Here is a 25,883-nt window from a genome sequence, read left to right as displayed (position 1 = left end):
CAAAATGCAATACAGATTTTTGCATTATCACAGAATTCATCCCTCACAGCACCATACATTGAATAAAAAATTTATTCAGTTGTAAAAGAGCCAAAAAGGCTGACGTAAATGACACTATGTTCTAAGAGAATTACAATATAATGAGGCATGTAATGCATCTAAAGTTCTGGAAAGTGTCCACCATACTTAAAAATAATGGTTGCAGTGTAAAATGAAAGCAATGATGTTTGTACAAATGAAAATGGTTGCTTTGATGCAAAGAGCATGCAACATACACACTGACTGCCTGCACTAAGTATACTTGCTTGAGTGGAGTATGATATGACGTGCTGTCTATGGTGAGTGAGTGTACTACTGAGGTGGCGGTGCCCCTCTTCCGTTTTCTGGGCTAAAATTAAGCCTCGTCTGGAATGAACCTGTGAAACCATGCAACGTGAGTTTCCCACGAAGCCCATTGGCTGACTGCTGCTGCAGCTGTCTCAGCTCTTCCTTGCACTTTTCCCTGCACGAGAAAATGCAAAATGTTGAGCACTTGTGACAGTGGTGCCAATGTGGTATAACACCTAATATCAGAAACATCATGAACTACATTCCTTTGCCATGGGGGGAACAGTTCCAGATGACGGCACATGAATTTTTTCTAACACAGAGCCGATAATGGGAAATAAATATAAAAGTGAGGAAGTTGCCATAAAACCACGATACATGAAGACAGCAGCACACACACATGCATGAGCTGGCAGACATGTGATGCCGTGGTGAGAATAAAATTAGTTGCATCATGCACAATGTACTATGTTGACCAAAACGTGCACAGAAAATATTCAGTAAACCTCTATGCTTGTAAAAACTACTAAATCTGATTGCTGATTTCATCACAATCAGAGGTGAGTTCATTACCTTTCATATTGCTCATTGACCACTTGCTGTTTCAGTTGCTCCACAGCTTGCTCAAACTCTGAGAGTTTGCTTCGAAGAAAGTTGTTTTCTTCATTTTGTGCTGCCCTGAAATTTAGTGAAAGAAAACAATCTCAATCTCAGGGTAGTGGCATGCTGTAAAAAAAAAGAAAAAGCAAGTAAAATGCAGCCATAGAAAGCACTACAAGAACTGTTGAAAAAGACCAACTGCAGCTTCCAAGAACGCATCTGGAACCGAGGGAATTCCATTTGGCTCTACTTTTTTATAGTGGACCCTTTTTGTTTGGAGAGCTTTCCATACAGAGCGCAGTCTTGCCTCTTCAAAAAACCACCATTAATACAGACCAGTGACGACCCTTTTATTTAGTGGTTTCATGCTTTACAGTGCGTATGCACCTTATCATTTTCCATGTCACAAGAATGGTTGTGAAGAAAACTCCTTCGGCACCTTGTGCAAAGTAGAATGCTAAAGTTCAGTCGCTTTCAGCCAACTGAGTGCTCACGTCATGCATGTGACCAGTTGTATTAGAAGTTAACTCATTTAGCTATGATATGCCAATAGGCTATCAAGAACCACTAGACACATTAAAGCAACACATTATTTCAATTGCAGTGATGTGTCTGGTGTAATGTGCTTGTAGACCCAAAAACTAACTTCTTCACTAGCTACCACTATGCAAAAAAACAGACTTCAATCATAGCAAGTTTCTATTTTTAATATATTTTTTTCTTTTCGTGAAGCGTTATTATGGTCGAATCGCTTCATAGACAGTCTTGGGACAGTCTTGATCAGGAACCAAAATGTCCATTTTAACAAGGCAAGACTGTAACTGCTTATTGAAGAAGTAGTACAAGTTTGGCCATTGGTCCTCTTGTAATAAAAGGTCATGGAGGGCACTTGGGACTGCCTATGTGCTGTGAATACAAAAGCATGAATGTCTCATCGTGATTTTTGTTTCCTTACTTTGCCTTATTCTCTCAATTGCTATACGTGCATTCACTAGGCACACCTTTATTCAGCTTGGATCAACGAGCCTTTGTGCCCTGGGGGCAACATGCTTGTTCCGTTTGTCACCTTATCCATATTAACCAAATTTTCTTTTCAGCTCAATCACTTCTTGTTGCTTACAGGGAGCTTCCTGCGAAATTCGTCGTCAATACAAATATTTCTGGCTTGTCATTCTTTATAATCTACAGAGACTTGACACAGTATTAGCTATCTTAGGCGCTGCTGCTGATGTCATGAGGTCAAGTTGCCCTTGGTACCACTTTTTCCGGATACCCGATGCCGGGTTTCGTTACTGATGAGCAATATAAGGCTTTTGCCTTAAAAACACAGTGCAAATAGTGCAAACACAGTGGAAGGATTATGCTTATCTCTCCAGACGAAAAAATGCACTGACTGGTGCTATGCAGGAGCATTATGCACAGTGTAAAACACAGCGCTCACTTAGCAATCTATTGTCATTTTTCATAGTTAACACAAGTTCAGGAACACTGCTATCTGTTATCACAATTACAATAAAGCCACACGATTTTACGCGTCATTTTCTCCCCTTGTTCCCCCTTCGCACGTGTAGGGGGAACAACTGGGCGTCACCAAGTTGGCCTCCCTGCCTTTCCCTTTTTCTGTTTCTCTCTATAGCAATGGAAATGATGACAAAAGTGGTGGCATGCCAGGACAAAATTGGGAAACTGGAAATATACAGTCCTGGCATAAAGAACTTGACCTGTTGTCGAACAACGCAATTCTTTAACTTGGGCACACCATTTGAACACTTTTGCATTACTTCTATGCCAGCATATGCACGCTTGCATATGCTTGCATGCTTTTTTATGTGTCCGTGTGTACAGCTGTGCTGCAGCTCCGTGAGAGCAAGGCAAGGCAACAGTGACTGCGCAGGTATACCTGCTCGTAGCTCCCGCCTGCAGCTGCTCCTTCATGTTCTCCATCTCGACCGAAAGCCTCTGCAGGGCAGTGTCTGTCTCACAGCGCTGCTCACGGGATGCAGCAAGCAGGCGCTCCAGACTGGTCGCGTCGGAGCGAGCGGAGGCCGCCTCGGTGCGCGCCAATGAAAGGTCATCCTCTAGCCGTCTCAACTGCCCCGATAACTGAAAGAATAAAAAGTGAGCAATCATTAGTATGGTTATGGTGGGCCTTACATATAATTCCCGGCTATGGTTCAGGCGTTCACAGAGGCCAGAATGTGAACGCAGCAGCATGCGGAAGGCAACTTTAGCAGCTTCAACAACGGAAAGTTTGAGGAGGTGACAGGTTGCCCATAAGATGTTCTTCAGTACTAACTCTACTGAGGCAACATTCTTGTCCATTCTTTTATCTATTTCTGGCTATTCCACAGACATATTAAAAAATAAATGGTCAACACAAAGCACTCAGCGTGTGCAAATTTGTTAACTTTATTTCTATCGGACAGTGAGCATGCGCAAAGAAGAGCACAATGAAGAGAACATGACGTGGAAAGTAAGAAAATAAGATGGGCACGGTGCCAGAGGGACACAAACAAAAAGGAGATAACCTTCTCGAATGTAACAATTTCTAAACGCGCTTTTTTCAAAATAAAATCACAAGCTAGTACTTGTCCTGATTACATTTGTGTCATCCATGTCTTTGTGCTCCGATTTCAAGAAATGATTACCAACTAGCCCAAACCAAGCATCTGTTGTTAATGTTACCTGTGACAGTTCCACAAAGGAATAATTGAATGTATTTGTGCTCGCATATACAGTAGAACCTCTTTAATACGTTCCCAGTTCATATGATTTCCCATTTCATATGCTCAAAATCATAGGCAGTAAACATTACCCATAGAGTTACACCATTTTTCTCCCAGTTAATACATTCATGGATAAAGTGATTTCCTGGTTACTATGTCTGCAATTTCGACAAATTGCGGTCATATAATACATTTTATGATCAACTGGACGTGTGCAATATGAAGAACTCGCAATATCGAGAACTGAACAGCAGCGATGGTCCACCACGGCCGCTTTCCTGCGGTGCCTAAATGCAAAGGGGCAAAGCACTAAAGAAAGCTAACGCTTAAGGTGCCTGTTCGCGCAGAAATGACATAAGGAAAAATGCAGTGGCTTCTTTGCGGTGCCTTAGAGGCATAGAGGTGAACCATTCGAGAACAACTATTCACTTGCATACAAGCGGCCCAGGTCTAGGGGACCCAACATGAGCAAAAACGTGGCTACTGTAAGCCATTCCGATGGCTTCTCCACATGACAATGGTGTAAGGGAGCGAAGCACCCGGAAGCAACCAAGGAAACGATCCCGGCTTGTCATTGCTTTCTACGGATTGGATTTTTTACAGACTGAATTCTGTGAGAGCTAAAAAAGAAGCTGCTCATAGCTGATGTCTATAAATGATAATCTACACTTCTATGCAGCAAAAGTCTCAATTTTAAAGTTTTTGTACCTCATTCAGCAGTTAATTTTTTCAAGATCGGGCAGTTTGGATGATACGTCTTCTCGGATAATACATTTTCCCCCGCATTTTTTAAAATGTGTATCAACGAGGTTTTACTGTATCTGGGTCGTTGATATGTTTCCGGTTCATGCAATTTTTTGTTAGTACACTCAAATTTAGAGGCAGGTGGAATCTCTCTGTTAGGTTAACCAAAATTAGGTTAACCGTCGATTTTGGTCAAATTCTGATCAAGCCAAATTTTGGGGTTGGCGCATCCAAATTTGATCCCCATTGAATTGACCCTACTTTAATTTGACTGGATTCCAAATTTGGTACTACTGTATTAATTACCCATTCAATGAACTATTGATAGTTTTTATGGAAGTGCTCGAATGACAGGCTATGTCACACACACTGCCGATGTGCTATGTCTACGCTACTCATGAGCCAAGAAAGACTTTCGCCGTAATAAAGTGAAGGAAGCACAGGGCTAGTTATATAGCTTAAACGGTGCACATAAATGCAATGACCAGGATAATGGCACACATTCCAATTGCTATATACCAGTACATCACAAATTCAATGAAGCCCCACAGCAGCGGTGCTGTGTTTACGGTACTCGACTACTTTGGCAAGGATGTGGGACCGAATCCTGGCCGCGGCAGCCACTTTTCGGAGGCGAAAAGCAAGGCGCTTGTGTGCTGTGCGATGTCAGTGCATGTTAAAGAACTCCAAGTGGTTGAAATTTCCGGAGCCCTCCACTACAACGTCTCTCTTTTTTGGGGCATTAAACCATATAAATCAAGCCAAACCATTTCAATGAATGGAAAGGTGCAGCAAGCTGGAATAACATAATTAATAAGCATGACCTACAGTAACATGGCCAATCTAACTGTTGTACTATTTAGTATACACAAGCACATAGAGACAGTGGGAATTTAGCACCAAACTACAACACATTTATATAACTGTGGCACCCTGGCTATCTGGTCGGTGTGCATAAACGCAAACAGAATGCAGCTCCTTCAACATTTGTAAATTCTAAGATTAATGCACTTAAGAAGGAAACATAGGAAGGCAGAAATGATTTCCTTGCAGTGCAGATCTGACCGTCAACTGACAACTAACGTGCAGAGCACAGCTTTTCATTATGTGCCAGCATATAGATAGCTAGCCAAACAAATTTCTTGAAGATTTACCTTTCTGTTTTGTTTAAAAATAAAGATACTATAAAATCAGACACATGAATATAGGAGAATTCAAATTCGGGGTGCCTAGTTGGCCTAGATATCCCCCACAAGGTACACAAAAATTCTCTCTTCCCTCATTGCTAATGCAATTATTGCAAAGTGCTGTTCCTTCTTTCCAAATATGTGGAATGCAATTGCTCGGAACTGCAGTGGAGTAGCATGTTCCAAATGATCGTGAACTACCTTGTGGTTGACAGCTTGCTCCTTGGCGAGCTGCTCCTGAAGCGATTCCAGCTGTTGGACAAGCTTGGCACGTGAATCTGAGCTCTTCTGCAGTTCTTCCTGAAGCCTGTTTCCTTCAGCAGCGCTGTGCTGCAGTGACTCCTGTAGGGCTGCCACGGTTGCCCCAAGTGAAGCCAGCTTCCGTTCTTGTTCGGCTGTGACGCTCAGGTGCTGCAGGAAGGAAGCCATGAGAAAAGAAAGCATTTTGTAGAAACGCATATCCCGAAACCTCAGACAAAAAAGAAAAACAGGTCAATGCAGTGTCTTGTACAAGAGAAACGTGCGCATCAAATCACTGTTTTTCCTCGAGGAGGATGGTGCCTGCTTCAATGACCTTTTTACTTATTCACCAGTAGAATGGAGATTATTTAAAGTGAAAAATATGTTAACTCTTCTAAGTCCCACAATACCAACTCTACAATGAGGAAACGTTGATTATTCATCAAAATGTCTGCTGAACCTCCTTGCTATGACAGTCCTTGGATGGACACTGCTGACTAACTCAATTCTCCCTCAATATTTTTGTACTACTAACATACGTGTAAAACCAAGGCCACACATGGCTAAACCTTCTGCAACATGCGAAAACCCTAGTTAGTCATAGTTTACCTGGTTATCTTTAGCAGAAAAAAAAAAAAAAAATGCAAGTAACTTTAGGATCAGAAGTTGAGGGCAAAGGTTGAGACCAAAAGCTTGCCTCGAACTTTGGTTTTCTGATTTACCCCGAGAAGTAGTGCTTTTGCACTAAAACATGCATGGCATTTCTTGCCCCAGAAATCACATATTCTAAAGATGGGCTCTGTAAAACTTCTGGGTACCTTGGAGAGCTTTTAGCTCCCCAAATGCCTAAATACATGCAATCTTCAACCACTCCCTTTCCACCTTTTACCGAATCTACAAAAACGGAACTATATAGTCATAACTATACTTATTACCTGAACTGAATATATGCAAATAAATGAAGATGTGAAAATTCAAGGAAACAGTTGGTAGAATACTCATTTTTGTGCATGAAATGCAATATAACTAGGGTTGCTCATTTTTGGGTAAAACTCAATTTATACCAGGGCTTCGCACTCCGAACATGTTCCCGAAATATTGGATAAAACCTGATTTTCCCTCGATTACTACAAAAATTTTGCCCGTAGAACTATTCTTCCTCAGTGTGCGCGCAGGCAAGAGATGGCTGACAGACAGAGAATTATGAAAGAAATATGGAATTCCAGAATATTTTCTTCAGAACTTCAATCTCCCCAACCATGAAAAAAACAGCCCCCCAAAAAAGCCAAATAAATTAATACAGCTTGTCAACTTCACCTCCCCCCAACCCTCCCTAAAGAAAAAACAAAGAACTTTGGTTAGGAATGTTTCTTTGAAAAACCCGACTTCTCCCCTATTATCAAAATCATTTTTACTCCAAATATGAAAAAAAATATAAAGCCCAGAAACAAATCTAAATAATAACCTTGGATGATGGTTGCTTCTTTTTTGCACATTATACTGTGCATCATGACAAAAGAAAAAATATGAGCTTACGATATGTGAGACTCACCTTGGCCAGCTGCTGACGGAGGCTGTTCAAAGTGGCTTCACTGTCAGTGTGTTCCTTTTGGCTCTGCTCAGTTTGAGTCCGCAGATCAGCGTTGGCCGAAATAAGCGACCGGTACTGGTCCAAAATGTCTTCCCTTTCTTGATCCTATACAACAGAGGGGGAAAAAAAAACAAAATGCAGTGCTGTTCTCAGCTCAAACTCTCAGTCCCATAACAAGTTTAGATGTCTAACAAAATAAATAAGCCTAAAAAATATACAAGCTCAAAGTAAAAAAAGCCGAAACAGCAGTAACCCTACGCAACAGCAAACACAGTATGCTACAGTTACTAAACATTCTCTAATACGCCACTATAAAACTCTACTCACTCATCACTGCGTGTGTTAAAAAATGTGGCCCATACAAACAAAGCGAAAGTTAGCCTTTATTTATAAAGATGTGTTAACAACAGGTTCTGTTTGAGTCTGTCGAACTTCACAGCTCACATGACGACCAACTATTGATGAAGGTGCTCTACACAGCTATTCACCCTTGTCCGCAGGAGCTCCTCAATTCTTGCCACTTTGGTCACATACTCCTGGATCTGAAGCTCAAGATCTTTCTTCTCCCGCACAGCATTTTCCAAATCGGTGGCCATGTTCTGTATAAAATGCAGGAAGCAACAACACAGAAGCAAATGTCATCCACACACGCATTTTCGCGAGCAACACGTATAAGTGGCAAGAAAATTAATTTGCTCGCAGAAGGGCCATGAAAATCCTGAGCAGATTATAGTCATACCATCCATTCAAATTTCTTACACAGGCATAAATTGGTTGGTTGGTTTGGTTGGTTTGTGGGGTTTAACGTCCCAAAGCAACTCAGGCTATGAGAGACGCCGTAGTGGAGGACTCCGGAAATTTCGACCACCTGGGGTTCTTTAACGTGCACTGACATCGCACAGCACATGGGCGCCTTGCTTTTCGCCTCCATAGAAAAGCGGCCGCCGAGGCCGGGATTCGATCCCGCGTCCTTGGGAACAGTAGTCGAGCGCCGTAACCACTGCGCCACCCCGGCGGGCACACAGGCATAAATTAATGGCAGGTAAAGCATTTAGAGTTACGCACTGTAAGGTCTCGACTTTACATCCAGCTTTGAACGTGTAGGTTCAATAGATGGATTTATTGAAAGGAAAAGGCAGAGAGGTTGGCCCGAATAATTCAAATCTGGCCTGCTACTCTGCACTGGGGAAGGGGAAGGAGAGAAGAAAGAAGGTCATGATGGGTGACGATGTGGGAGAAGGCATATGAAATATATATACAGACACAGCAGCTTGCTTTACAAACGTGAATCAAGTCCGCTGGCGCTCAAATAACGGCAAAGAGCGTGCACTGCCTGGACGCCCTTCCCCTTGTCCTGCCAAGCAGCAACAAAAGCTGCTATTCATGCTACTATTACTCACATTATGCTGCATGTAAGACTGTCGTTTGAATAATACAAGGAATCTCATCTACCTTCGTCAGAGATAGAAAAGAGGCAAGTATCTTCATGGAGTCAAGGGTAATTTTTTTATTTGATTGAATTAAATACCGCGTGAGGGGTACTATACATACGGAGCAATTGCAAAATGTGACTCGGTAGCCCTGTGCTAACGCGTCAACAGATAATTAGCAGCATTTACTGCGAAGGATGAATGAACAGACAATGGCAATGAAGAATTTTGATAGGCAATTCCAATCTGCAACTCGGGTAGAAAGAAACAAAGTTGCAAATGTTGCCGCGTGTATGTGTGGTTCGAAAACCTGGAAAGGATAACCAGCTTTTGTTTGCTTTACTGTTTACAGAAAAATTCAATTCATAGCAATTTTTGGTGCACAAAAACATTTGATTTGGAACAGAGGAAGTTTTGGTCAAATGTCTTTAAGCCAAACACTTTTCACTGGAGCCGCATAATGGAGCCATCACAGCACCAATAAAGACCAAAGGGCTTTGAGCTGCTAGAAGATGTTTGTTTATTTAAAGTAAGGAACCAAATTTTTGGTAGGGACATATCGGAGTTCTGGGGCTCACGCTGCTCGCACCTCACATGCCACGCCACGTGAAACAAGCACCATTGTCATTGGTGTTGACATCAAAGCCGATGGGGATGGTGCTTTGGAAAAAGCCACCACTGATCATGAGAAGAGTGATTTTATTACCGGTACACTATAAATGCTATAATGCAGTGAAAACAGGATAAACTTCATTTATTCATCTCCTTCAGCAGCGGAAAAATTGACGCGAGGTCCGCCACTAGCCTTCGGTCATCCAGGCTGGCTTCACTGTGCAACCAGTGCACCGAATTTCAGCTTCTCCGCATGATAGCGGTGTGACATTTAAAACAAATCCCCAGACCAAAACGCACTTTCAATCAGACTCAACATTCACCTCGTTCCGAAAAGTGATCATGATAGCATCATTAGGAGAAGCGTCCCTTGCAGGAGCACAATACGCAGTTAGATATACCGAATTTCTTTTGAACGAGAGTTTGATAAACGCAAACACCAGTACTATACTTTTGCATGCGGTTTTCAAGGGGAAATTCACAGAGTTCAATATAAGTATAATTCGAGATATCTGGGATCGACTGTATGGAGAACTGCATTAAACAAGCTGTACGGAAGTGCCTGCGTGGCCTAGGAGTGGTGTGTCTACACTTGTCATCGAAAGACCCAGGGTTTGATTACATCTAATTCTCCCCTCAAAGAATGTGACCCAGCCCGCTAACCAATGACTGCCTGGCTGCCATGTCACCTGCTAACTACCACTTACCCGAGGCATGACAACAATTTTGTAGCGAAAGCTAAACTACTGTAGGTTTTCAAACCATCGGCGTGGCACAGTGGCACGAGCTGCCAACTTGGGTCTCTCGTTTCACATGGGACGTTTATGTCAGAATTAGCCTACTAGGACCCTGCTTCACATTACCCTTATAGGTCACCAAGGCACGTTCATATGGCTTGGTTAAAGCGGGGCTTTATATGAGGGCTGGGTAGCCTACGCTATGGCGTCATACCCTTTAATGGCGGCACTTAAGTGTCCCCCATATTTAGATGCAATAAACGCCTTTATCACCACCACCTAAAATGACTGTGAACTTTGATGCGTTCAACGGAGCACTGGTTGTGTTCGATGCAATGCTCAGTCGGCCACAGTCAAAGCTTTCGCTCCACATTCTGTTCAGCAGCGTTGAACTTTTTTTTTTTTTTTGCTTACAGTGTCGACAATGCCAACGCCAATGCTAGATTTTCTGATAAATGTGGTCTTTAATGCTATTTTGTTAATATGCATAACTAGCTCCTGATGAATTGCAACTGACCTTGTGCTCTTTGGCCACCAGAGTGAGGTTCTCATGTAACCTCTGGTTCTCTTGAAGAAGCCGAGAATGGGAATCTGCTGCTGATGCAGCGTCAGCTTCCAACTCTTTCACTCGACAGGCCAGCCTCACTGCCTCACCCTCCTTGCTTTGGAGGCTGTCCTGGAGCCGGCTGCGCAAAAGTAAACAACATCTCCTTACTTTCCCACCCATGCTGCGACAGAGTGGATGCGACTTACTCAATGTGCGACTCCGTAACCCGGCATGTGAAATGTGCTGCCTGTGCATGCTTGTCCTACAGCAGGAAAACACAAAGAACCACAGTGCCCGTGTTAACAACCAGAGGGGATAGAATTTGCCGCTGGCTGCAATCTCTTTCGCACGACTTTTCAACTTTGTTTCCAGGCGCAGCAGCAAATGCATTTTTTGTCATTGCAAAGTAATTAGACCTGAGGGGCAACTATTCATACATAAAGATGTCACAAATATCCAAGTAGAGAAAGCTCAGTTAGAGACTGTGGTCAGCGCTCATAGCACCCAACTGCGAGAGCTCCTTCTTGTTTTTCAGCCAGCCAGTAAGCCAAGTGGCATCACTTCCTCCCTTCCAAAAAAAAAATATTGAACCAACATTTTTGGTTCATGGCCCCTTTTACCAAGCATTTCACCCTATGGAGAGCCGAGAACCAGGCTAGGGGAAGTCTTGTACCCATTGGAAGCCGTAGGGCACCCGGCGGCACCGGTGATCGAACCTGGTATCTCCCGAATGCGAGGCGGATGCTCTTCCTCAAGGCCACCACTCCAGTTAAAGGGGCCACATGTGGGCTTCTGCCGCACAAAGTGGACTTATGGTTGTTTGATGGCGGAACAGGTCACAGTCCCATCGGCGCAACTATTTGGGCCATGAACCTTTTCCCAAGCATTTCACCCCAAATGAGCCAAGCACCAGGCCGAGGGAAATCTTGTACCCATTGAGAACCGGTGGGTGCCCAGCAGCACCAGGAATCGAACCTGGTACTTCCCGAACGCGAGGCGGATGCTCTTCCACAAGGCCACCGCTCTGGTAAGCCTGGTGGCAATACTAATGATTGTCTTCAAAAGACGTATCATTGCTAAGTCAGCTAGCAGCTGAAGCAGTATCCAGCCTTTGACCCTAACCACGTTCCAAAATTACAGAAAAAAAAAATGCTTTTAAGTGCACTCAAAGCAACCTTTGCAACAAATTTGGTATTAGCTTCATATTTTTCAAAACTAAAATAGGCATAAGAGAAGAGAACAGGCACAAATAACACCCAGTTTAGTGCAGCTAACTAATGCTGACAGCAGTCATTTCCTACCACCCTAGAATGGATGGGTTTCAGCCACGAATCAAGACAAATTTTAATTTAATCATAAGCACACATAAACTGCTGTACATCTACACTTCGCGGTCACATAGACTGCACTCAGGTTGATAATATTAATTCGTTTCGTAGTGTAATTGATGCATGGCAGTGTCACTTTTTTGTGTGTGTGTGTTTTTTCAGGCAGCAACGAGGAAAAATTAAATTAAGAAAGCTAAAATGAAAAATCAAACAAAGTGAAGAAGGCTTGAAAAACAAGTGGACACAAACAGAGATGCTGACCTTATCCTTAAGCTTTTCCGTGAGTGCTCCAATCTGATGTGTCAGGCCCTCCCTTTCAACAAGCAGCTGGTCACGTTGCTTGGAAATGTTCTCCACCCTGGCGGTCAGCTTGTCGACTTCTCTCTGAAGCAGCTCTAGCCGACTCAGCAGCTGATCGTCTTCTGGACAGGGCGGCTGGCTTGCCTGCAATGCGTTTGCAACTTGCTGTCAATGACGACACCACTTTTGCCATGCATGTCGGCTTCAATGAGCGCATTATAATTACTGTTGAGGCCAAAAAAAAGGAAAGTAGTTGAACATACTATCGATCCTGATCTGTGCCATGTCGGGCGGCAATTAACAAGGTGAAGCCCCAATACCTGCCTGAACAGCTAGTCATTCCGTGCTCAAGGGAACTAAAGCATAATTAGAGAACTTACCTCTAACCAGAGCACACCATTATGTCTGTGGTTAAAAGAGCCACTTGCTGATCATGACAGACAGTGAATGCATCTTAACACAGCTACACTGCGATTGTATAGCTTCATATGTGTCATCATCATCATCATCATCAGCCTGATTATACCCACTGCAGGGCGAAGGCCTCTCCCATATTTCTCCACTTAACCCGGTTCTGTGCTAGCTGCATCCACTTGACCCCTGCGAACTTCTTAATCTCATCCGCCCACCTAACTTTCTGCCTCCCCCTGCTACGCTTTCCTTCCCTTGGAATCCAGTTTGTTACCCTCAGCGACCATCGGTTATCCTCTCTTCGCACTACATGTCCTGCCCATGTCCATTTCTTCTTCTTAATTTCCACTAGAATGTCATTAACTTGAGTTATTTCTCTGACCCACTCTGCACGCTTTCTATCTCTTAATGTTACCCCTACCATTTTTCGTTCCATAGCCCTCTGGGTTGTCCTCAACTTAAGTAGAACTCTCTTGGTTAGCCTCCACGTTTCAGCCCCATAGGTGAGTACAGGCAAGATGCAACTGTTGTACACTTTCCTCTTGAGCGATACCGGTAAGCTGCTAGTCATAATCTGCGAGTGCTTGCCAAATGCGCTCCATCCCAATCTTATTCTTCTTGATATTTCCTTTTCATGGTCTGGATCTGCGGTTACTACCTGTCCTAAGTAGACATATTCGCCTACTATTTCCAGTATTTCGCTACCTAATGTAAACTGCTGTTCCTTCCCGAGGCTGTTGAACATTACCTTAGTCTTCTGCATATTGATGACTAAGGTAATGTTCAACAGCCTCGGGAAGGAACATATGTGTACAAATCTGCAAAGCGTACAGTGCCCAATGCATACCGCATACTTAGAAGTAACCAAGCAAAGAGAGCAAACGCATACCTTGGAGCCCACATGGCTACCACCTCCTTCACTGCTGCTCGATGAGGCAAGGTTGGGTCGCGTGTTGCCAGACTTGAGTGCCTGATGCAACCTCATCAGCTCTTCCTTGTAGTGGTCTCTCTCCCTCTGCAATGCACGCAGCTCAGCACCACTGCTGTCAGAGGAATTAGATTGGCCTTTGCCCTTGCTGGCCAGCAGCCCCTGTATCTCGAGGAGAAGCTGCCGCTCTGGAAAAGCAACAGCCAAGTGATACATGTTACGCTCGACAAAAAGGCACATTGTTGAGAGCCTGCCAATGATGCAGTCTTCAAAAGCATTTGGTGCAAGACTTGCAATTAGTGGTATAAGTGTCATATATTTTTCTTGTAAACAATAAATGACACATTTTCAAACTATTCAGGCTGACAGCAACATGCCTCTGTCTGTCCTAAACATAGAGTGACTTTCAGAATCATGGAGGAAACAGTGCTGACACCGGATGAAACAAAGAACACGACACAGGTGCTGTGTTCTGTTCCTTGCTTTGTCCTGTGTCAGCGCTGTTTCCAGCATGATCCTAAACCAACAAACCCAATTCTCCACTCTTCCGAGACCTTCAGAACGACATCAAAAAAATCATTTCAAAATCTGGCCTTTCATTTTAATGGTATATAAGGAAAGCTTGCTATTTATGCCAAAATGGTAAAATGCAGTAAATAAATTAAGCGCCAGTCCATGTTGTCATAGCAAAAGAGTTTATAGATAGTATGACCTCTTGCTGAGGCATTTGAATTCTCTGCAAAAGCAGTACTAGTGCTAAATTGAATACTGCCAACAACCCTGCTTGGCTGTTGTCACTGCTGGTCAACTTGAATATAATGACTTGTAACAACTTGGTAGTGTGGCTGCTACCTCTGCTTGGTACTCACCAAATTAACCATCAACTTCATACCCTTTTAAATAAAAGCCAGGTAATAGTTACTGCATTAAAACTACCCACAGTGTACCACAAACTTCAGGGAAGGGAACGTGCAAAACCGTTAGGTGACTTAGCAACCGATACGGGTAGGCTGTCACGTAGGGTGGGGCACACAAACAAGTTACAGAAGTACTGCATAAGGACGTAATTTTTATGTAGGCTTCCACCTTGAGTTTTGAAAATAAGTTATAGCACAAGTTTTCAGAAAGGTTTCTACTGTGATTCTGACCTGAAGAGCACAAACCATAGCTAAAGGTGGTCCAGTTTATGTGATTCTACATAAGTTTATGTCGAAGAGGCTACTGTACTCTGCAAACCATGGTGCACTACATAGCGGAGAGCTCGAGATGTATTTCGACGATCTGCAGTTTTTCAGCATGCAATACTGTATAGCAAAGGGGCATATAATGCAGCTGCGAAGCCACAATTTCTTCATGCCCACCATGTAGACAACATAGTCTGCTGAGCAGCACAAATAGGCCGAATGAAACTGGCTGAGCTTGCACATACTGACCGGCACAGAGTTGACAGACACAGTACGAGGCAATGTTTGGCTTGATGGTGGCCAGTACTAACCATTACTGGCCAGTTCTTTTACTCTTTCCTGCAGCCTCTCCTTTTCTTGCTGCAGTACCTGTATCCGCTCTTCGACAGAATCGTCTTTCGTCTGACGGTCGGCACCCCTCGAGGCACTCGCTGGCCGCTTCTGCAACTGCAGCCACAAACATTTTTTACATCAGGTATTTCACCAGCGGTGCAATTCAGTAGAGGACTTACACTCTTTGTCTGCTTGGGGTCTCTCTCCCGTGGGTCAGTCTTTCGATGCAAGTGCCCGAGCTGCACAATGCACATGGTGACGCACCAAACAAACGGGTGAATTAAGCTCCCTAATGAGAAGAGGGAAAGAACCTAGCAAAGCTGCAAAACTGATATTAGCATCTCTTTCACTGCAGCTGACTATGCACCGACAATGCTAAATTCCCTCACCTCCCATTATAATGGCATTTCTTTCTTAAGCGCAACATTGAACATGCAGACGAAAGGGGACCAAGAGAGGCTCAGCCTTATAGTCATTGTCTTAGAGTGGCCAAACTTGGGAGCATAGTGGCAGGATCCAGTGCAGAGCCTTACCAATGTGAGCAGTCAAATCTACACCATAACCAACAACGACCTTCTTTATTAACCACTATGATCATATGTTAATGAAATGTCTTTTACTAATCACGCACACCTTACCAACTACTCATTGTTGTGTGATGCACTTGCAATCATCACTCTTCTTCTGCAAGTCGAACATGTTCCTACTGGGCTTAGGATTAGAAATTTTCTCAAAATTATCTTTGGGACCATATGTACCAAGTATTTGTACCTAACTGCTGTGTATAATAAACTACCGGTAAACTCAATAAACAGCAAACACGGTCGCCCTCTCATTGGTTACGACATGAATTCCAGGTTGTATCATAATTATGTTCGGTCAATTATGTATTACCACAGCTGAAGCCAAAAATCTTACTAATGTGTAGCTTTTTGAAGGTGTGATGGAAACAGCCAAATTTTGCGCCTTTTCCTAATTGAATCTTGCACTGTGGTGTATGTCTTCTCGGCACCACACATGAAAATGATAAATTTTAGTGCGGTTGGTGGAAAGGCACTCATTGCTACTCTAAACACACATATTAGTGGACCTGACAGCTCTTTCCCTCCCGTGCAAAAGGAGGAAAATTTTTCCAAATATAGCGGAAATGTTTTCTGTCTAATTTCATAAAGTTTTTTATTCTGAGTAAAACGGAACCATTCTTTCGATGCGGTAGAAATTCTTTATTGCACAAATTCCATAAACAAAATGTTTAAAGAAGGCTTCACTGCAAGACACCGATATTCTGTGAAAAAGCATTATGTTGAAGCTTTCCTCATCAAAAGACATTTCAAACCACGCCACTATATCTTCAGCGTCAGGTGGAACTTCAGCTATCCCAGGCATTTGAGAGAACGGTGAACGCGGCGGTGGAGCAGGTGGACGGGTATTTGATTTTCCGGTCCATCCACAGAATCGTCATCATCCGAGTCCTCAAATGACAACACGTCACTTTCCATATCCGACTACAACTCTACAGAACTATCATCATCTTATGAGGAGTTGTCACAATACTTTCTTTTGCGTGTGCTTTCACTCACGTGCGGCACAGGGGCAGCCATTTTTCACGCACTGCTGTTAGAGGCGGGAATATGACGAAAGGCGACACACAAATAGAAAAGCGTGGTCAAGTATGGCCCTCTAGTGTCACAATCTGCAACTAGATGCAATAGGACGAGCATAGTCGTCATTGGTTCACTGCGTGAGCAAATTTTGTGCATGGCGACTATATTCGTCATTGGGTATATAGGTACAGAATGTAATGACGAGTATACTCGTCAGCGGGAGGGAAAGGGTATTAAAGATATTACACAGATGGATATGTGCATGATATGACTATGATATGTAGTAGATAAAACAAATGGAACCATGCACAACTATGGTATCATATTTGTAAAAAAGATGTTAGCAGCAAAACAATGGTACAAGGACATTCTAGAGAGTAGTACTCAAACAACTTACATTAACCTTTCGGACTTGCTTCATTGGTTGTTTGCCTGGGGCGCGCTTCTGAGGTTCGGTGACATGCGGTTCTGCCGCAGCAATCTTTTCATTTTCACCTGTTTGAGCCGGTACCTGTTCCTGTGCATATAATCAAGCAGGATACAAATAGAAAAAATGTTTTGCAAGAACTGAGCTTATTTTCTTTCTTATTTTCACTGCAAAGGACTTCTAACATTACCTTACCCATCTAAACACATGCCAGAGCTAAGAAACATTTGTACTTTTAGGTAAAAGACAGTAGAAGGTGAGGTTGTAGGGTTAATAATGCTAATATGGTGTAACTGTGCAAAAGAAATTGGTTTTGGTGACTCTACGTTAATTTTACTGTTAAGAATTCTGCTGATTATCATATGCTAAAGCACTTACCCACAAGGTGCAGTAGATCTGTAAGGGGGATTCCCCTAAACATTGGACCAACACCATACCCATGTACAGTTATCAATCAATTTGCCCTTACCCTGCTACCTGATCTGCTGATCTGAATGGTTAGCTCAGCTAGCAGAACGACCGCCTGAGACAGGCGATAGTCCCAGGTTCGAATCTTGGATCAGGAAGTTTTCCTTTACCTACAAAGCTTCTGAGAAAACTGCACAGCTTTCCTTTGTAGCTGTTTGGCTGCGTTTAGGTGGATGCTAATGAAGAATTAGTCCATTGTTACAATGCGTTTTAGCTACCACTGTCACGGTTCCTCAGAATATCTAAATTTGTTCACAGACCTCTGCTCTGCTGTACTTTACACGCCACCTACACCTCCAAAAACATTAACAAGATTTCGCATTTATGATAGTATACAGTACCTGTGGCTGGTGGCCACAACTGCATCCAGCCTGTAGTGCATTGTGTGGAAGGCCATCCCTCAAAAGCCTCGTCAAGCGCTCAATTTCAGAGTCCCGTACTTCAACCTGCAACAATACAAAAGACCTGTGAGACCAGCCCTTGCAACCACAAATTTTTTTGGAGAATGAGAGAGAAAGGTTGAAGGAAAGGCAAAATAGTGCTCAGATGCCACTGTCATAAAAGTAAACAATGAGTTCATTATGTCCCGCTTGATTCCAACTCACTCGCTGCTGCAGCAAGTCCACCGATGCCCTCGCCTGGTACAGACTTTCCTTGAGATCGCGTCGCTCATGCTGAAGTTGGTGAATTCGTGTATCAGCCATTCGAATTATGTCGATCTCCTGAGCATCCCGCATTGATGTTGCCGCTCCTGGCTTTCGTGGGGCTAGTCCATGCTGCTTTGGCAGCAGAGAAGTCATCTCGATGCCTTGGGTTCGATGGGATGCAGGTGCCTTTGCAGTGTCTGTGAAAAAGTACAGTATGCAGAGAGCACATCTGTACCAGCTTATATTATCCACTGACCTTGTCACATGGACCAGTAACATGCTTGCAGCTAGAAATACTATAGCAAATTAAACATGCCCATTATGCAAGTACTCATAGAAATCATGTTCAATATGTCTATGTATGAAATTTTTTACAGAGGCCTTCATAACAAATAGATTCCAAAGAACATATGTTGAATGCCTAATGCTATTTATATGATGCCACTTTGACTTTGACTTCGAATTTGATGGTTATCTATGCATCTGTAAACTGTCATCAATGGTTGCTGGTAGCTATCAAGATTAGTATAACAAGCACTTGGCAATGCAAATAAACTTACAACACTATTAGACGTTTTGCTTGTGACAAAAGGAATCTGATGGACAACCCAGAGAACAACTTTAGCATGCTGCAGTGAAGAACCTGGTGGAGAGCTGGTTGTGCAGAGAGTTTCCACATAGAAACTTACGCGACAAAGGTGCTCATCAATGTCCTACTGTACTACAAACAGACAGGCCTCAGTTTTTAAGGAACGAAGAAAAGAGCCACAACTTCAAGCTGTTAAGAAAAGTAATAATAAATACATAACTAAAAAAGTTTCACAACTGTATGACTTGAAACTCCCAGTGCCTTCAATAACTAATGTCAAAAAGAAAAATGTTAGCTATTTAGCTACAGTCGGATACAGCTTAAGTCTATCTCTCAGCGAAAAAAAAATAGTTTGCTTTTAAAGATACTTTTGTGACCTAAACAAAAAAGCTAACCACCAGACTAAATTATACGCACTGGAATTTTGATGCCTCTGGCTTGTTAGGTAGTCAAATATTTAAAAGCTAATTTTGTTTAGTACAGTAATTGATTAGTGCAGCAACACAAGAGAACAGGACCATGGCCCATTGCTACCAACTGCTTTTTTTTTTTTAATTTGTATCCCACTATTATCATTAAACCTTCAAAAACTGCCATGTCATTTCTAAGTCTGCAGATAGTAAAAGCGAACTTATCGTGAAATAAACTCTCCTGAGATTCACGGCATTTTACATCAGTAGGCTGTAAAAATAATAATAATAATAAAATAAAGAAAATTTATTTTCTTTTTCTAGGAGCATCAAATCTATGAAAGAAGCTTCACACTTGCACAGCATACATAAAGCTAAAATTCAGACAGAGGCATCTGCCAAACCTGTGACATGAATGACTGCTTGCGGTGATAGCGCTGACTGCAGTTGCAAAATCCTCTCAGATTTCATCTGCACTTCCTTCTCCAGGTGCTTTATCTTGTTTGCGCAGTCAGTTCTCACAAACTCAAACTTCTTTCTGTAGTCTTCAGCTTCACGAAGCCTGTCCTCCAAATCTGAAGTTGCAAATATGATGCACGCAGGTTATGACACAAGTTGACAGCATTCACATTTTGCTTAGAAGTGAAGTCCTGCTTTTGTGCGGCTTGGAATAAGACTCGCAACTATGGCATGCACAGGTCAAAACAAAGATGGCTTTCCAGCTATACCAAATGAGCATAATTTACACTGTAAGAGAGATGATACCTATGTACAGTGCACCTATCAGCCATTTAGAAAACAAATTATATAGCACAAAGTTAACAGCTTTTAGCCCGATTTGAATAAATATAGACAGTAAGTACATGCACAAGGATACTGACTATCTATAGACAGTTGACTATGTTGCCTATAGTTTAGTGCCTATAGTTTATAAATGTATGCAGTCATTTATTACAAACTTCATGCCCTCTAAATCTTCAGGCTGGAAGGGGAAGTACAAGAGTTAGCAGAGAAGAGCTACAGTCAGTGAACAATTCTATGCGAGCAAAAATTTGGTGGACACTTAAGCTCCTCCTTAAGGGTATGATGCTACAAGCCATGGCTACTGTTAGTGGCTACCCTTGTAGTACATCCTCATTCATATACGTGCACTGAGCTACTCGCTGAATCCCTAATTCCTCATTCTGGGTATCTATCATCAGATACATATGCATCAGCACACAGTCATAAGATACCACATTATGTGTAAGATAATTCAACTAAGACTTAAACCCTTGCTTTTATTTGCAGCAATGCTGAATTGCGCGTCATTCTGCACAAAATCAAATAGAATATGATAGACAAGATGTTCTGTTATCAGCACCAATAAGCATGCCAGTGCAATGTAATACTACATAGAAGAAATTATTTTCGATAAGTAACGATTAGAGACGAAGGCTGCCAGTGACAGTAGTGTAACAAAATTATATGTCTAGTGCTTGTTAAACAAACACCTAATTTATGACGGCGCAATGGCTATGATGTAATTTCTGCACGCACCATTTGTAACGGCCAACTTAATTCGGAAATAAGATCGCGAATTCGGGCCTCACCTTTCAGTTTCTCTGTGTGTTTCTCTTTCATTTGCATAATGCAGGTGTGCAGGCGATTCAGCTCGGCGAGTGCTTTGGCATTTTCCTTTCGATATGACTCAGCCAAAGCCTCTTTTTCCTGCATTTCCTGTTGGAGATTACAGGCTGTTAGCACAGACACTAACACGTATCGAGCCTGAGAGAGCGAGAGAGGTCTGAAAGGCTAACCTCACCTGTAGCTAGCAACAAACTCAACCTCTCTCAACTTCTGAGAGAGATAAAGAAATGATTACCAGCATCGTTCTCCGCAGAGTCGTCTTCGCATCCACGCATTGCTCCTGGTAACCACAGAGGTCCGACCACAGACGAGCCACCAGCGGTGCAGACTCGACGCTGAAAGCTTCCGAGTAGCCCATTTCAAGAAGATCGCTCCGGAGAGCGTCATACTTGTAACCCATCGGCTGTCTGTGCGAGCTCCGTTACACCGGCATCGGCTGTTGTAAATAAGTCGAGTACAACGCGCACTACGTGAAGGTAAACCTTTGGGAGCAGTAAGCATTATTGTGTGCAGTTCTGCTGTACTTCTCGATCATTTCCCTAAATTTCCCAGACATCCCGAATCAAGCAGCAGTAGTTCAAACAGAACCGCCACAGTCCCTCCCGAGAAACATTTTGGTTTTGACAGCCTGCACACACACAATAATATTTTTGCTAGAAGGAGAGAGGGCGCTGTAAGTAAGTTTCATTTCAGCCTTCGACAAGTAACCAAGTGGTGGCGCTACAGGTATTAGCCGGGCTAGGCGCGAAATTTGTGCGTGCAAGGCAGTGCAAGGTGCGAACTATCGGGCGTTCACGGCCTAACCGTTATGCTTGACACTGCACTCAAGTGGTCATCCTACTCTGAGCTGGAATGTATATCAGCGAAATTCATGTAAGCATATCATGACGAAGCCGTCGAAGGAGCGTGTCGACGATGGGCCGAGCTTGAAGAGACAGTCTTCTCAAACATTGAGGGGTAAAAGGACCCAGCTGAAAGAAACCGGGAATGGCGATACGCATTCACTTCGTCCGGTTCCGGTGTTTCCACCAATCAGATGAGGGCGAAGACGGAGATAATTCTGAAAACAATGCAAACACTGAATACGGGCGACTTAGGCTGCTTAGAAACAAGCAATACATGCTGGTGTACTATCCTAAGCTGGTGTTGAACACATGACTAACTAAGCGTTTTACTAATTACGCGTCGAAATTAACTACAGTATAATTAGTTAGCATAGTTAAAAACTGAACTTTACGCCACATTACGCATTGTTCACCAGCAAGGTTGCTACCGATACCGCTTAATATTTCACTATCACGTGTGCGAATAATGTGGATTCTAAAGCTATGGCTACCTCTTGAAACGCAGTTTCGTCATAGCTTTCATAAAAGGGTTCTCTGTTTGCCTAGTTGGTTGCGGCCTATTCTTGCATTTCTTTTCCCCGTTGATAGTCTTTTTCTTTTATTTCCTTCCTTAGACCTCATCCCGTTGGTGATGTTTTCTTGCTGCGCCATTGAACCGCTGCTTGCTTTTTTTTTTCTCCTTTTTCTTTGTTCAGTTTTCTCCTCTGCTCCTTTCCTTATCTCGTCCATTACCTTTTTATTTCTTCACCTGTGCGGCAGTCGTTATTATTCCATTTTAAGCAATCAGTATAACTCAGCCAATAAGCAGAAAACAACTTTATAAGCACTGAGAAGGCTTTGGATATTGCATGACATAAAATGTAACTAAGTTAAGCAAATAATGAATTACATTTCTCAAGGAGAGGGCCTAAGCAATTCTATAGAATAAAACCAAGCAGTCAATTTTATATTATTTTTTTTTTAAATTCTACATAATGCAATACTTTTAGTGCCTGATATTAATAAAGAACTGAGCATTGTTTTAAATGACAATCGATGATAGTGATGCTTTTTAAATTCGAATCAAAGTTGTCTATTCTCTGATATTTTTTTTAATTTTAGCCAATTTTGAAGTAGTATGGAGAACAAACAGACAACTCAATCCAGAGCTACAAATTTTCACAGGAACAAAGGAAAAGGCCTGCAAATACCACAAAAATGTTTCAATCACTGTGGTTTCAATGCCACAAATTTATTGTATCGTGCTAGAATACAGGGCTAAATATTGAAAGCTATCGGTACAAGCTTTCAGTTTTATATTAACTTTTATTATTTTAAACAATATGATGCAACATCTTTTTTAGTCCCTAACGATTTTGAGGTACTGAGGGTTTACAGAGAGATTTTAATAAAAATTGAAGATATCTTTTTTAAATTGAAATCAAAGTTGTTCCTTTTTTTGCTGTTATAGAAATTCAATTGAATTTGATGCATTGTGGAGAAAATACCTAATAGTCTAAGCCTCCAATTTTGCCTGAAATTAATAACATAGTCTCCATAATCAAGACAAAATGTTTTAGTGACAACTTAATTCTTCGTACTAGAATGCAAGATTGACAATAGACTTTTTTGGAGCAAGCTGCTCCTGCGGCTAAGCTTCGATTTTAAACAATTGTTGCCAGAAAAAAATGTCTATAATAACTCTCCTTAAAGTAAAAGTTGCATAGATTTATTAAGTAAAAAATAATGCACGAGAAAATTTTACCGCGCAAGCAGCAGGGGCAGGGCTCCAAACTTGCAACTTTTTGAAACGACAAAACAGTGTATTCCACCTCTAGTGATACACAATTTGTTCCCAAGAAATTGACTGCATATCTTGCAAGACTAAAGTTCATTCCCTTGTGCCGAGACATTTTCCCACTACATATAAATATTTCAATGAAAACAAAAAATGGTCATGGGACCTTGATTGCTGTTCTTATCTGCACACACCCACGTCTACAATAAAGTAATAAAAACTGGTGTCCTGTGGTATGCAAGATTCTCTAGGCACTAATCGTTAAATCCCTTTTTTTAGTCTTTGTTGCTACACATGTAATTGCGTGGCCCCGCGTATAGTGCAGAATATCTTTGCACCAGCACACATTTTTGGCATATTGTTCTCGCCTTCTTGATTACAATAAAGCAAATTGATGAACACATGTACAATTACTAAACATTATCTGTGGTACTGAAGAAAAGGTTACCTTCTTGACTGTACTAAGATGCAGGAACAACTGGGGAGGGAAGTATTATAGATCACAGGAACCTCTCAGTAAAGTTCATTTGAAAAAAATTTTTCTACCATTTTCAGATATCACGACTAATTGTTTTTACCTTTTCTTTTCCATTTAAAATGATCCAGGGTCCTTTGACAGTAACTGAGAGCAGAAAGGGTGAGTTCGTTAATCGTAACGTTTGTCTCTGCATGAGCATGGTGAGCGTGAGTGAAAGGATACTTGATGTCCCTATTAAACATTGAACCACTACTGACATCAACGCATTTTGCACGTACTGAAAATAAAGATATATTTAATGACAGCAAACAAGCCTGAACTAGACAGTGCAAATGACAAAAATATATCTTTTGGCAGGTGCACCTGTGCCAGTCCGGGATTAAATTTTTGCCAAAATGGAACTAGGCTTGCGACTGGTGTACCACAGCGATAAAAACAAATCCGAGAAGCGCCGCGCTCACATGTTGTGTTTGAATTTCTTGCTGGTGCAGTTGCGCATGCTGTCACTACCCGTACATAGACGACAAGAAATTCGAACGGAAGAACACGAAAGCAGTGTGTCATTTGCTTTTCTTTTCATCGTCCATGCACATCAGTTACACATGTAGCCTAGAACGTTCAGGGCAGCAACCGCCATGTGACTGAAAATTCCAGCCACACGGTACAGCACTCGCATCTATAGCGACACTGATTCATGAACTGTTGTGCACCTAAAATGGCAATACACTGATAAGAGATACTGTTGCCATCTAGAAAGCACACTCATACAAAAAATAAAAAATAAAAAGAACAAAATCTTAATCAACAATGTCACACAAATGCAACAAACTTTAAGCTTGACCAGCATTGGCGGCGTATTCACTTTTTTTTTTTTTTTTTTCATTTTTATGCACAACACATCTTTCAGCGATAACCCGCTTTATGTAGCAGCTGTCACCTTTTCAACTTTGCAATATGATAACAAACAAACGTCAACATTATATGGAGCTTGAGAAAGCCCCCAAAACTTCAGAGGGCCTCTATCCACTCCACTGCCTAGCATGTGATGCATCACCTGCTACGCATCTCCCTGTGATTACAAAAGCAGCCCAGACGTTACTGAACATTACGCTAAATCAGAAAGCAGTTAATTACAATAATGGCAATGGACAACGAATGGAATTCTTGAGAAAGTAAATAAGGAATAAGAAACTTGTAAAATTGATTATTTGACATGGTAGCATACATAAAACGAACTTAAATACCTTCTTACAATAAAAAGAAATGAAAGAAATAGAAGGAAAGTCATGATGGGTACCTAGCCTATACAGAATTTCGACAACAAAAATAGGCGGAAGTGGAGGCATGTAGAGGAGTTGTATTAAATCTCGTTAGCTTGCTTTGATGTTTTGCTTTTTGGTATAATGAAGTGTTATAAAAATACTGTTACAAAAAGTAATATAAAGTTGTGACTGCTTTTTTATGCATTGCACTTTGCATTTTCAAAGTTGCTGCTAGTAAGCTACACATGCAGCCAGCAAAGTGTTTTCTACGAATTCATCCAACTAGAGTGCACTCTTCTGCAAGTGACCCTCTGCTAACACCATTTACCTTTGCAGCAGTGCACCTATGACGAGTGTCACTCCCTGTAAGCATGCTTACCTTGCACACAAGAATAGAAGAGCAATTTTGGCATACAAGTGTCACATTCTTTGGTGATCACGCTGTTTCACTAGCTCACATCACAGCACACGAGTCAGACATTCACCTCAGCCAGTATGGCTTGCAGACAGCACCTAATATAC

The 25,883-nt window shown here is 42.1% G+C and overlaps 1 protein-coding gene across 1 annotated transcript; it reads right to left on the bottom strand.

Moving 5' to 3' along the window:
- Nucleotides 1-5: 5 nt before the first annotated feature.
- On the bottom strand, nucleotides 6-21,642 carry LOC146190846 (uncharacterized). Its single transcript, XM_084601219.1, has 18 exons — nucleotides 21,235-21,642; nucleotides 20,963-21,089; nucleotides 19,775-19,945; nucleotides 18,330-18,568; nucleotides 18,066-18,170; nucleotides 17,227-17,346; nucleotides 15,405-15,464; nucleotides 15,204-15,339; nucleotides 13,670-13,896; nucleotides 12,331-12,513; nucleotides 10,948-11,003; nucleotides 10,712-10,880; nucleotides 7,904-8,014; nucleotides 7,377-7,520; nucleotides 5,786-5,995; nucleotides 2,828-3,030; nucleotides 901-1,005; nucleotides 6-502 (listed from the first exon to the last, which is right to left on the bottom strand). The coding sequence occupies exons 1-18, from the start codon at nucleotides 21,397-21,399 to the stop codon at nucleotides 352-354; spliced, it is 2,682 nt and encodes an 893-aa protein (XP_084457345.1). The 5' UTR covers nucleotides 21,400-21,642; the 3' UTR covers nucleotides 6-351.
- Nucleotides 21,643-25,883: the final 4,241 nt, after the last annotated feature.

This window comes from Amblyomma maculatum, chromosome 4 (genome assembly GCF_055883805.1).
Source record: "Amblyomma maculatum isolate TAMU_Amacu chromosome 4, ASM5588380v1, whole genome shotgun sequence".
Classification (NCBI taxonomy): Eukaryota; Metazoa; Arthropoda; class Arachnida; order Ixodida; family Ixodidae; genus Amblyomma; species Amblyomma maculatum.
The sequence above is the reverse complement of the archived record's forward strand: the minus strand, read 5'-3'. Positions and strand labels throughout refer to the sequence as shown.

Bases quoted from the DNA above. Each gene is read 5' to 3' on its own strand.
- LOC146190846 (XM_084601219.1), bottom strand. From the start codon at position 21,399: ATGGGTTACAAGTATGACGCTCTCCGGAGCGATCTTCTTGAAATGGGC. The intron at 18,171-18,329 runs GTGAGTTGGAAT...GTATTGTTGCAG, and splicing joins TGGACTTGCTGCAGCAGCGA to GTTGAAGTACGGGACTCTGA. The intron at 10,881-10,947 runs GTAAGTCGCATC...ACTTTTGCGCAG, and splicing joins GTTACGGAGTCGCACATTGA to CCGGCTCCAGGACAGCCTCC.